Genomic DNA, 13,405 nt, shown 5'->3' with positions numbered 1-13,405 from the left:
ATACAAAAGTTGTAGGAATCGGTTAAAGTATGCAGAACGAGTTAAAGGCCAAAAAACGGCGGAAGAACTAAGAAGTTGAAAAACAATAGTGAGAATGCTGAACAGCATTCTCACAATAAAGAGAAACAGGAAAACAATAGTGAGAATGCTTAACAGCATTCTCACAATAATAAAGAGAAACAGGAAAACAATAGTGAGAATGCTTAACAGCATTCTCACAACTAGAGAGGGTACAATTTCTGGGGAAATTGTAGGGTGTGCTTGCTTGCGTCGGTTGCACAGGGGTCCGTTTTTGAATGACATTTTTACAACTGATATTTCTGTATACTTTATATAAAAATGCATACTTATTATTTATAAAGATTACATAGATTTAAAAGCATTTTTTTTTTGCTGCTCATTTACAACTGAAAATACGAGTGAAGTGTAGAATAAAATAGATGTCTTATTTCACCTGCAAGAGGCAGCCTCATCGTTGAATCAAAACGAATACATTTGTCAGACCGGTGTAAAAATTGACCTAATCTCTATGACTTAAACGTCCTTTTAAGTTTTTCCCTTCTCGTGATATTTTAAGGAATTTAGCCTACTCATATTGCATTCATTCATGAATAAAGAACCCCCTTTGAAGATTATTCTACGACGTTACCGGAAGTATAAGATGGAATCGCGATTCAAACAGTACCATCTGCTAACTGAAAATATGCCCCCAAAAACGTAAATAAGCTTGACATTTATTTAGTGGAAAATCGCTTTCATAAAAAGCTCACTGTTAGCGATCATTGTCAGTAACAACGCCAAGTGCGATATAGCCCTGTGTGGAGAAGCTGCCCCGGTAAATTGTACTACTACAGTACAGTACTAGACTACTGCTGTGTTCGTCTTGGTAGCGATTGCGTTGCTTGAATTGGATTTAACGTTCCGTTGTACGGTTTAGGCTGAAATTAATTATTTTCATGAACAGATTGACAAAGTTTAGGCTGTGGCAATGAAGTTCAGGTTAATAGTCAGATAGTTTCACCTATTGAAAGACTTTTGATTTAAGTAAGGGGAGTGCCGAACATGTTCTGTCGCCGATTGACTACCTACTGTACAGCTGTGTAGATGTTTTTGTAGTGTCTCGCGTAGGCTACAGCGTTTCAGTGAGCAACACTGGTTTGAAACCACAGGTAATGATAATTTCACCCACAAATCGTTTACTTGTAATGTAATGTCATAATAAATCCTACAATGAAAATGTATTTGTGAGGAATGTTTATTTTAACGATTGAAAACAGATATCATAGACCACTGTAGTATGTGTTGCCCGGGCAACAGAGGCTAATGTCATGATGCTAATGCGTCAGTGACATAGTAGACTACCGTTTCCGAAAGTAGATGTACTTCCTTAATAAAATCAGCTTATATTGTACATTACACGTCATAATTGTGTGTCATATCACAAAGTAAAATTAGTAAATAGTTATCACCCTGGTCTCTTTGCTTGTGGCGTTTCTGCAGCTGCCTTGCAGTAAAGCAGTTAGCTTAGCTATCTCCCAGAAGTTAACGAGCTGCTAAACTAATGTTCTGCTAGAGGTAGTCACGCGAGTTTTCGTGACGTTAGTGACGTAAGTAGCGTCATTGACTGTGGCTAGCAAGTTAGCCACCGTTAGCTTCACTTTTCGCCACAAAAACTTAATTTCCACTTAAACCATGCAACAGAACGTAAATCCCAATAGAAGCAACTCAATCGCTACCAAGACGAAACTTTTGACACCTAGGTTGTCTATGTAGGCCAAATATTGACTGATCCTTAGGGGGGCAAAAAGAATAATAAAAATAATAATAATATATATGTGAGAGAACAAAGGTTGTGCCCTTGCCGAAGGCAAAGCACACCCAATAATAATAATATATATGTGAGAGAACAAAGGTTGTGCTCTCGCTGAAGGCTTGAGCACACCCAACTAGAGAGGGTACAATTTGTGGGGAAATTGTAGGGTGTGCTTGCTTGCGTCGGTTGCACAGGGGTCTGTATATTTTATATAAAAATGCATAGGGCCTACTTATTATTTATAAAGATTACATAGATTTAAAAGCATCTTTTTTTTGCTGCTTATTTACAACTCAAAATACGAGTGAAGTGTAGAATGAAATAGATGTCTTCTCATTTCCCCTGCAAGAGGCAGCCTCATCGTTGAATCAAAACGAATACATTTGGCAGACCGGTGTAAAAATTGACCTAATCTCTATGACTTAAACGTCATTTTAAGTTTTTCCCTTCTCATGATATTTTCAGGCATTTAGCGTACTCATTGCATTCATTCATTAATAAAGAACCCCCTTTGAAGATTATTCTACGACGTTACCCGGCAGTAGAAGATGGAATCGCGATTCAAACAGTACCATCTGCTAACTGAAAATATGCCCCCCAAAACGTAAATAAGCTTGACATTTATTTAGTGGAAAATCGCTCCTTCATAAAAAGCTCACTGGTAGCGATCATTGTCAGTAACAACGCAAAATGCGATATAGCCCTGTGTGGAGAAGCTGCCCCTGTAAATTCTACTACAGTACAGTACTAGACTACTGCTGTGTTCGTCTTGGTAGCGATTGCGTTGGTTGAATTCGATTTAACGTTCCGTTGTACGGTTTAGGCTGAAATGAATTATTTTCATGAACAGATTGACAAAGTTTAGGCTGTGGCAATGAAGTTCAGGTTAGTAGTCAGTTTCACCTATTGAAAGACTTTTGGTTTAAGTAAGGGGAGTGCCGAACATGTTCTGTCGCCGTTTGACTTCCTACAGCTGTGTCGATGTTTTTGTAGTGTCTCGCGTAGGCTACAGCGTTGCAGTGAGCAACACTGGTTTGAAACCACAGGTAATGATAATTTCACCCACAAATCATTTACTTGTAATGTAATGTCATAATAAATCCTACAACGAAAATGTATTTGTGAGGAATGTTTATTTTAATGATTGAAAACAGATGCATCATAGACCACTGTAGTATGTGTTGCCCGGGTAACAGAGGCTAATGTCATGCTAATGCCTCAGTGAAATAGTAGACTACCGTTTCCGAAAGTAGATGTGGGCCTTAATAATATCAGCTAATATTGTACATTACATTTTGCAATTGTGTTTCACATCACAAAGTAAAATAAGTAAATAGTTATCACCCTGGCCTCTTTGCTTGTGGCGTTTCTGCAGCTGCCTTGCAGTAAAGCTATAGTTAGCCTAGCTATCCCCCAAGTTAACAGATGCGAAACGAATGTTCTGCTACAGGTAGTCACGCGTGTTTTCGTGACGTTAGTGACGTAGTGACGTTAGTAACGTCAGTGACTGTGGCTAGCAAATTAGCCACCGTTAGCTTCACTTTTCGCCACAAAAACTTAATTTCCACTTAAACCATGCAACGGAACGTAAATAAAAATACAAGCAACTCAATCGCTACCAAGACGAAACTTTTGACACCTAGGTTTTCTATGTAGGCCAAATATTGACAAAGACTTGGCAAAAATAAATAATAATAATAAATATATATGTGAGAGAACAAAGGTTGTGCTCTCGCCGAAAGCTTGAGCACACCCAATAATATATATGTGAGAGAACAAAGGTGAGAGCACACCCAACTATCTATTTTATAGTATAGATTATATGACTGATGGAAGACAGATAACAGATCCCAAACTATATAACAACCACCAACCCATCAGGCGTGGCCAATATCAGAGGCCAATATCCAGTATCTGCAACTTCTTTCCATGCTGACAGAACCTTTTCACATTTACTATTGTCAGACTTTCATGCATGTAAATATGGATCAACTTAAAAAATTAATTCTCTGTCATTTACGTGTATTTATTTAGAAGACATCGTCATTCAAATTGAAATAGAAAAGTGCATATGATAATAATAATATAATAACTCAGCAGATGCCAATGCTGAACCTGCAACCTGAACCTTTTGATCTGCAGTAAAATGCTCTAACCACTGAGCTATCACATCCCCATTTAGTAAATAGACCAGACAGTCAAGGACACTAAACTTGCACAGCTCTAACAGTAATACAGTGGACACCCTAACAGACCGACCATGAGTATCAGCCCGTACCTGTTGATTACAGCCTCATCTTTGGTGAGTCTGAAGACACGAGGCTTGGGGTTCCCCTCCTGGGGTTTAGGAGTGATGGTTCCCACCTCCACAAAGCCAAAGCCCAGTCGGTACAGCCCATCCACAGCTTCCCCGTGTTTGTCAAAGCCGGCTGCAATTCCGATGGGGTTCCTGAACTTGCAGCCCATGATGTTTACTTCCTGGAGATAACAATAATAATATAAAAGAAATGACTTGAAGTGACACAATGTTTTATTACTCTGTACAAATGGAGATCATGGTCCACTATTAGTACTTGACGTCAATGCTTTGTGAAAACTACCTTGGATCTTGGATTAGTCTTTATCTTTGTTTGGTTGACATCTAACCTTTTGAACCAACCTGGTCGTGCATGCTTACATTCTGTTTTAATTCCAATGAAAACTATTCATAAACAAAGCAGTCAGTCTGGTTGACCAGGCTAGGACACCAGGCCTCAGAGTTCCACACTCCAACCCACACTGACCAGAGAAGCAGGATCTTGGTAGCAATTCCAAGGAACCAGACCCAGACCAATCACTTTCACTGCCATTACATGGGCCGTCTCTGCTCCAACAATCCTCTGCAGCAGGGGCATGAGCTGGTTGGCATAGAAACGCTCATCTCCAACAGCGGTGAGATAGGAGACAAACAGCACGCTTCCAGAACCAATGATCTGCACTGCATCCTTCAGTCTTTTCTGCAGGAGAAGGCAGGATCAAATAGAATAGAAAAGCAATACAGATAATCAAGTAAGCTTTCTATGTAGCACTACTTATTCTACCAGTATGCATTACAATGAATTCAAATATTTTGTATTATTGACAAAATAGTCATCAGTTGTTCCATGCAGATATCAATCAGTACTGTGATATTGCAATTTAATCAATAGAAACATTTGACCAAATCCATGACTGTTGACTGATTTGAAAGGGGACTTGCTACAACTTAACACATGATGAGACATGACCATGAGAAATGAGAAGGATGACCAATGGATCACGTTTATGGTGGTAAGCTAGTAATGCTGAACCAAATTTGTCATAACAGCTCAAGCAGGGTAGGTGACATGAACAAGCTTGCTAGCTAGCTAAACAGACACTAGTGAAGTTACATGAACCACATTCAACTAGCAATGTGTATGTCTGTTTGGCTAACGTTAGCTGTCTCGTGTTTCGGTAAAGAACCAAACCCAAGTGGCCACGCCAGTTCTGTTCTTTGTTTTAGTTGTCAGTCATTCCTGTCACTTGACGTGAAACTAAATGTATTTTCTAAGTTGTTACCTTCAGTTGTCCCGCCATTGATATTATGTCACTGTAACACAAGCAGGCACTGGAAGCACTTTCCACTATCCACTCACGTTGAGCACAGCATTAGCTTTTACTTCCTGGATGTATTCTCGCGATATTTTGGAGATCAGTCTCTGAAAGAATGACTGTGCACTGCAAGTGTGAGCTCATGTGGAAAAGGTGTTTAAGTCACACTGTGTTGTGTTCTCTGATGTAGAGGGCTTTATAGCTTGTGAATAAGGCTATAATTATTAAATCCTGAATTTCAAAAACCCTTTACAGTCCTGTTCTATGTTGGGCCTACAGTCGTGTGGTCAGACCTTCAACTTCCTCAATTTCTGTGACCTTGGCAGAAGTCTCTGCACTTTTCACTTTGCATGTTGTTTGAGTGTGCAGAGATTTTCCTAATGTAGTTACAGCATATTCAAGTTTTTTTATCTGAAGAAAGCTCCATGTTTTCCATGAGTTGGACAGCGTCACTTTTCTTCACCTTATCTTTCCCTTGGGCACTTGTTAACCTCTAGCAGTCTGTTATTCAGCTCAATATCAGAACATCCATGGATCTGCTTATACGAGTATCTTTGTTTTTGTGGATTGCGTTTGGACAAATTACTTGGGCTGAAAAATGCAAACAAGAGAATGTAAACCAGGACACTCTTAAAGTGTTCAAGCATGTGTTCCAGAATGTGTGTTATGAATTCATTGAAACACCGAAGAACTGGAGCCAGGCTGAACTCGCTTGCAGTCAGCGAGGTGGTCAGCTGCTGAAAGTCATAGACTGTGAGGTGAAGACATTTCTCCAGAACTTTACTCAGGACAGGAATTACACCAAGCTCAACTGGTGGGTGGGGGAAGGGATTCTAGGAACATACCAGGGTAACCTAGTTGGTAAGTACAACAAAGAAAAAAGGTAGGACTAATTAGAATTTGTAAACCATAAGGGACTATAACCGATTCCTATGACTAATTACAAACACAAGCATCTCTACAGTTGTGTTGTCTGTTCATAAGCGTTGTAGTGTGAGTTGTCCTCCCATGTGAATACTGGTAGGTCTGCAAGGCTTACTTCTGTCCAGATTCTCTGATTGTTCACAGTGAGCCATGCAAATTCAATAGATTTTCCAATTAACTGATAAAGCTGAGTAATCTGAATTAATCCGTTGCTTCCAGTCTTTTTGGATGTCAAAGGGAAAGCTTAGCTTTTTAGTGACTTACATGCATTGAACAGGGACCGTGAATTGAAAGCAAGTCAGTAATAATAAAAAATACAAATTGTCAACTTCTGAAGGGCACTAAATGAAGCATTTTAATAAGACTCTCATTCTCTTCATGTGTGCGTGTTTCAATTGGTATGTGTGTCAATACTTGTTATGTGTGTCAATGTGTGTGTGTATGTGTGTGTGTGTGTGCATGTCTGAGGGTGTGTATAGTTCCCACAGATAATGGGAGCACCCCCTTCCTCTGTACCTACTTGACGTTGGATCCTTTACAGCTGGTCACCACTAGGAACTGCAGCATCAAACAGGGCTATCTCTGCACCCTATGTACAGTGCTGAAATAACTCATATTTTCTTCTTTCCTTTTAGTTCTTACAAAAATACACAACAACTTTGTTTACTTACTGATTGTAACAACCAATCTTTTTTGCAGATTTTAGATTTCTTGTTAACACATCAAATGTAAGTGACCATACCCGTCCTCATCTGTGGTGAATAATGACATAACTATAATCTTTTAATGCATTTTCATAGATAGTTATGTTTACTTCATGTAGAGCCAAAACACCAACAACCTTGGAGAAGGGAAAAAGAAACGTAAGTTAAAATATTGGTAGATATTTTTTAGAAGCTTGACCCCCTCAAGCAAGTCATTCTCTGCCATTTTATCTCTCTCTCTCTCTCTCCCTCCTCTCTCTCTCTCTCTCTCTCTCTCTCTCTCTCTCTCTCTCTCTCTCTCTCTCTCTCTCACACACACACACTCTCCTACTCTTACCCTCTCTCCTGTCTTTCCGTCTCTCATGTATATTTCAACAGGTTTTGCAAGGACCCTGCCTGTCATATCACTTCTTCAAAACTACACCTCCCAGTACCTTCAGGTCAGAGATGTGCTATGATGTTTCATATCTTTACGTGACATTACTTCTTCCAAAGTAAATTCCTTGTTTGTGCAAACTTTCATGGCGATTAAAACCCTTTCTGATTCTGATTCTGATAGAACAAATATTGTTATTTTAATGTGATGCTTACGGCATCTTATGCCAGCAGCTTTAACATGTTTGTACAGCATAGAGCAACAATTTTGTCAATATATTAGCTGCAGTGGATAATGGGGTCGTATTCATCCTGTCTCATGTCAGGATGCTGATAATGAGCTGCAGAGGATGGAGCTGACTGTAGGAGAGCCCACAGACAATTCCAAGGTAGTGTTCACTTATTTAGACTCAGGCTGTCTGACCAGGCTCATCTACAATGGTTTCTTGATTCCTGACTTTCTCTCATCTAGCCTCAGCACACACTGATGTTGAAAATCAGTTGTGAAAATGTGAGAATTTAATTTAGTCCAGTTAGGGTCAGGGAGTTTTGGAGTGTTTGTGCTTCCAATATTATTGTTTATTTTTTTAATCCTCCACATTTCTTTCTCTTTTTCTCTATATCTTATCTCTCTCTCTCTCTCTCTCTCTCTCTCTCTCTCTCTCTCTCTCTCTCTCTCTCTCTCTCTCTCTCTCTCTCTCTCTCTCTCTCTCTCTCTCTCTCTCTCTCTCTCTCTCTCTCTCTCTCTCTCTCTCTCTCTCTCTCTCTCTCTCACACACACACACAGATGGAATATATTAACTTTCTCCTGAAAATTGCCCAGAGTCTGACTCGTCAGGGAGTGATCTTTGACAACAGCACTATCAGCCACATCATCAACTCTACTGGAGCCATTCTGCTCCTCTCCATGAAGAAGTGTGGTGGCCAAGGGGGACAACATGTATGATAGACACACTCAGTTTTGGATGCAGAGTTGACAATGTGATATAATCTACTCAAAATCTACAACAAACAAAATTTGATATCAAATTTGATATCAAATATTAAATCAATTAAAGGGCTGCATACAGTTTGACAGTTGCTGATACATTGCTGTGTTGTATTTTGTTGCTGTCAACAAGGACCAAGCACTGTATGACCAGTCCATTGAAATCTACCTGACCCTTGCCTCAGTAATGGGTACACCTTCCACCACGCCTATAGTCATACAGCATGAAACAGGCACTATCTACATGACCAGGTTTGTGCTGCCATCACAGTTTAGTGTATTTTGACTTACATACACGTGACAAACCTGCAATCAAACAAGTGTTAGCTTCCCATCAGATTTGTTCTGGGTGTGGTCCATTGACATTTGCAGTGTGTAATACAATAGCTATTGCAAATTATATTGTTTTGTTCACTTATTCAAATGTTTTGTACTCATCTCCTCCCTCTGAAGCACCACCCCTGCAGCTCTGGACAACATGGTTCTGGGGTCAGATGATGCGGGTGTGTCTATCACCTTCCCCCCATACTCAGTACTAAAGCCACATGTGGGAAACCTCTCTGTCGTCAAAACTCAAGTATGTGTGACTGGTGTGTGCATGTGTGTTATGTGTGGGCAAGTTTGTGTGTAACTGTCATCGTCTAACCTCATGTTCGTTGGTTTGTGGGCTTATATCCATTTCCCAGCTGGCCACCTACTTCGAGAACCCTCATGCATCCAATGAGACCATCACAGGAGCTGTCTGCAATCTTTTGCTGTTTAGTGGCACATCAGAGATCCACATAACTAACTTATCAGAGGCTTTTGAGGTACAGCTACCACTATATATTGCATATGAAATTATTTAACACTTTTTAAACCTTTGTTGAAATGTTTTTTAATCTAGGACTAGGCATAGTCTATGCCTGGGAAAACAGTTTTATTTCACCTTACATAGCTCCAGGCAGTGCACGGAACTCCAACCAACCGGGTTGTCTTTCTTCGGTGTCTATAGATCCACTTTGCTCGTTCAAATGCTGCTGCTGTCACCACCAACACTATGGACGTCATGAATGGGACAGCGGTCCTGACCTCCTTCAATGTGTCAGACACCAATCAGACGGTGGTCATCAATATGGAGCCCAGCAGGAACGTGTCACTACAGCTGCTGCTGGGCGCAGGCGCCCCACCCAACCACACCCGCTACAACCACAGCACCATCCTGAAGCCTAGAGGTGCAATAGCAAACACACACAAATACACACACACATGCAGCACACACACACGACTCAAGTCATCCCATTACAAAACGCAAAATGCGTGTTGCAAAACGCACTTCTGTAATCATCCTGAGATGTGTCAGTAAACAAATATGTTGTTATCTCATCGAGAGTGAGGGAGACATGTTGATAACAGTGTGCTTTTCCCCCCGAGCAGGAGGGTATCGCTGGCTAGTCACCCCTGAGATGCTGGAGGACAGAGCTGGGATCTGGTACATCCACACTAGCCTTTACAACACTACCTGGAGTCCAGGTTTGCAGCTGCGGATCACCACCTTTTCCAGCAAGTGTGTGTACTGGGACCCAGACCTTAACAGCTGGAGCGTCTATGGCTGCTGGGTAAGGACACTGGAATTGGAATACGTATATCTTATGTCACTTTAAGTATTGATGAAGGTGCTCTGATTTGTATAACTCTAATCTCTTTTCCCAACTCCGATGCATCTGTCCTAGGTGGGTATAAGCAGCAGTCCAGAGAACACCCACTGTCTGTGTAACCACCTGACGTTCTTTGGCAGCGCCTTTTTTGTGAAACCAAACTACATCGACTTGACTCGCACTGCGGAGTACTTTTCCACTGCTAAAGACAACTATGTGGTGTTGGTTCTTCTGTCAGCCTTCTTTGGCCTCTATCTGCTCACTTTGATCTGGGCCTGCTACTCTGACAGAAAGGCCATGTCTAGGGTGAGGCTTGCGGCACAGCTTTTCCCTCCTTATCTCTCGTACTCTTTTACTCACGCACTCTCGAGCATACACACACACACACTCTGTTTCTCTGACTTGTATTGTTGTTCCATGTTGTTTCCAGAGAAAGATGACCCTACTGGCAGACAGCCACCCATGTGCCTGCTATAATTACCTACTGAGCGTGCAGACTGGCCATCGGAAAGGAGCGGGTACCTCTGCCATGGTATGCTCCAGTTTATTACTTTTGTTTTGTTTTTGACAGATTGATTGAATGGTTAGTTGGTTGATAGATTGTTGAATGCCAAAACATATTCTAATAGGTAACAGCAAAGCTCACTGGCGCGGAAGGGAACAGTGACACCCACCAGCTGACAGACCCAAGCAAGCCCGCAGTGTTGGAGCGAGGAGCTGTGGATGTGTTCCTCCTGGCCACGCCCTATCCCCTGGGGGAGTTACAGAGTCTCCAGCTCTGGCACAACAACGAGGGCGAGAACCCCTCCTGGTACGCTGTACACCAATAAATCTAGAAGGTTCCTGGGTGTGATGGCAAGTCTTAGGACAGGCATCCTGTGGTGTCCTGGTTTCCCAACAATGGAAAAGAATCACCAATGGTTGGACGGGTGATAGAATGATACCACTTTGTAAGGAAGGACTTGGGAATGTTGTCAATCCCTCGATTTCAAATCAGATCTGTATATTCTGTAGCTGTATTGAATTACAGAGATTTGGCAGCTGGGTGCTCCAACTCTTTATTGGTGACATTATCAGCCTCCCTACTGCCTCCCAGCTGAGAACGCCTCTAAATGTCAACCCTGCCTCCCATCACTTGGTGCCCGCTGGTTAATGCCCATCTTAAAATACCACCCTTCAAATGATCCAGAGTTTGTTGCTGTGCTTCCACACTAGCAGAGCATATTCCCAGGTCCCCTGACAGCTGGAAGGTCTGAGTTGGAGATGTGTCAGTTGATCAAAATAGTCAATCAAAGCAGACACAGGCAGACAGTGGCCGTACACCGCTGGTCTGGTATCTGAGGTTTTCTGATGATGTCATGTTGTCAGGTATGTGGACAAGGTGACTGTGCAAGATCTGCAGACTCGCAAGGTGTGCCATTTCCTGTGCTCTTCCTGGTTGAGTGCAGAGAAAGGAGAAGGTCTGACCAAGAAGACATTCACCCCAGCAAAGAGTAATGAGATTACCAGCTTTAGGTGAAAACACACACCACGGAGAAGACACAAAAAAAAAAATTCAATAGTTAAATCCGTCTAACTCTTCAGTTCAGTGATAATTAGTATCCCATTCTCTTCCTGACACAAGTCCATTTTCTGCCCTCCTTGTACCTCTCTCTCCTAGGAACATCTTTCAGAGTAGGACAGCGTTTGGGTTCCGGGACGAGCACATCTGGGTGTCTGTGGTTGACCCTCCCTGGCGTAGCCCTTTCACACGTGCTCAGAGAGTCTCCTGCTGCATGTCCCTCCTCCTCTGCACCATGGCAATCAACATTGCCTTCTGGAACATTCCGAAAGACGGAAACTCCCCCATCATCCTCAAGATCGGTAAGAAAATCACATCCCTTTTTTTTCTGCTCAGGTGCCCACTTAAATTCAGTTCGTTTTGATTTGTCCTTCACTAACTTGTAATGCTCGCAAATGGATCATTTAGAAACATTTTCAGAGAGGGATTGTTTATTGTAGATAGAGAGCAAAGTGATTAGACAGTAAGGATAAAAAGAGGATGCAGCTGTGTGTGTCTGGGCAAGACTAAGAGCCATTCTGTTCCCTGTATAGTTTCCTCACCCCTGCCTGCCCTCTCACAGGCATAATAAATAGTGCTACATCCAATATCCATCCCTAGAGTACACACAACACTATGCAATTGGTGTGTGTGTGTCATTGCAGGTTCGCTGGAAATCACCTGGGAACAAATCATGGTGGGTGTGGAGAGTGGCCTTCTCATGTTCCCCATCAACATCCTCATCATCACCATCTTCCGCAGCATCAGACCACGTCATTCAAAGACCTCGGGGAAAGACACACGCAGGCAGACCCTCAAACCTCACGTCGTTACCATGCCAACCATCCTCAAGGTCAACCCCCCCCCCCCCCATACATTCTCTCAAGCTTTGTCATTGGATGTCAGTGCAAACTTGTCGGCCACACTTCATCCATCGCCTCATTCAGAACTCGTGCTGTCAGTGCTTCTCTTGAGATGCGACTGACATTAAAATGGTCCTAAGGCCACTTCTCACAGTTGTCATGCTGTTTGTGAATTGTTAGTTTACTGAAGACTTAGTTATTGACATTTTATTATAACTGATACTTGCACAGCTGCAAGTAGAAACCCCAGATACAGTCCCAAGAAAATTTGTTTCTCTGTGTGGCCTAAGCTAATGCATACCCTTTGAACTTTCTGAGGTTAATGACTTGTTAAATGGTTGTGACTTGTGTATCCTTCCTCTTCCTCTTCAGGACACAGAGGATCTGGTGAACATGCTCAGTAGGAACCAGAGAAACCAGGTTGTGGAGCTAAAGGAGAGGCTACTGTCAAGCTCTGATCTTGTCCCAGCCCTGGAAAGTGTTCATGGTGTAATCCATCTTATGCAAGGTGCCTCAATGACAGTGCAAAACCAAGGCCCCCTTAGATAACCCATCCAATCTCTGAAGAAACGATCACACTTACAATAATTCCTTGTCTTCTATGGCGGTATTCCCAACTGAAGTGAAAAATACTGTCAGTATTACCCCTAATTCCTAAGGTCTGACATCAACTGAACTTGGTTTTCTCTCTCTTGTCTCAGGGGAGAGTGAGAGTCATCCCCACTGGGTGTTCTGTAGCCAGTTTGTCCTGTCTTGTCTGCACCGACTGTCCATGTCCCTGGAGAGACTGAACCCCGGAATCTTCTCCAGCCCAGAGGAGCACCAGCAGCTCCTCAGTACTTCCAGTCTGCTTCTGAAGAAGGCTGAGATGGTCTGCACCAGCCACATGACTTACTGGTAAAACACCTTGGTTGGGTTTGTATAGAATGTTTTCCATGGAGAGTCTGAC

At 42.2% G+C, this 13,405-nt stretch overlaps 2 protein-coding genes across 2 annotated transcripts in view; one reads left to right on the top strand and one right to left on the bottom strand.

The window, feature by feature from the left end:
- The window catches only part of dhodh (dihydroorotate dehydrogenase), a 37,638-nt gene extending 32,116 nt beyond the window's left edge, over window positions 1-5,522 (bottom strand). The window contains exons 1-3 of the mRNA XM_062471607.1: window positions 5,393-5,522; window positions 4,597-4,809; window positions 4,092-4,291 (exon numbers count right to left, since the gene is read on the bottom strand). Coding sequence (XP_062327591.1) covers window positions 4,092-4,291; window positions 4,597-4,809; window positions 5,393-5,410 — 431 coding nt within the window. The 5' untranslated portion in view covers window positions 5,411-5,522. The remainder of the gene's footprint in view (window positions 1-4,091; window positions 4,292-4,596; window positions 4,810-5,392) is intronic.
- Window positions 5,523-5,955: 433 nt separating this feature from the next.
- pkd1l3 (polycystic kidney disease 1-like 3) lies at window positions 5,956-13,385 on the top strand. Its single transcript, XM_062471831.1, has 18 exons — window positions 5,956-5,973; window positions 6,082-6,286; window positions 7,432-7,493; window positions 7,755-7,817; window positions 8,252-8,368; window positions 8,550-8,668; window positions 8,870-8,993; window positions 9,103-9,225; window positions 9,411-9,630; window positions 9,833-10,014; window positions 10,129-10,359; window positions 10,484-10,585; window positions 10,683-10,864; window positions 11,422-11,568; window positions 11,714-11,916; window positions 12,259-12,446; window positions 12,829-12,964; window positions 13,158-13,385. The coding sequence occupies exons 1-18, from the start codon at window positions 5,956-5,958 to the stop codon at window positions 13,355-13,357; spliced, it is 2,622 nt and encodes an 873-aa protein (XP_062327815.1). The 3' UTR covers window positions 13,358-13,385.
- The last annotated feature ends 20 nt before the right edge of the window (window positions 13,386-13,405 follow it).

The sequence above is a fragment of the Osmerus eperlanus genome, chromosome 10 (genome assembly GCF_963692335.1).
Source record: "Osmerus eperlanus chromosome 10, fOsmEpe2.1, whole genome shotgun sequence".
In the NCBI taxonomy this organism is placed as follows: Eukaryota; Metazoa; Chordata; class Actinopteri; order Osmeriformes; family Osmeridae; genus Osmerus; species Osmerus eperlanus.
Note: the sequence above shows the minus strand (reverse complement) of the source record. Positions and strands in the feature narration are given on the sequence as shown.

Excerpts from the sequence above, each read along its gene's own strand:
- pkd1l3 (XM_062471831.1), top strand. Across the intron at positions 7,818-8,251 it reads AGCCCACAGACAATTCCAAG|AGTCTGACTCGTCAGGGAGT; the intron begins GTAGTGTTCACT and ends AAAATTGCCCAG. Across the intron at positions 9,631-9,832 it reads CACCATCCTGAAGCCTAGAG|GAGGGTATCGCTGGCTAGTC; the intron begins GTGCAATAGCAA and ends CCCCCCGAGCAG.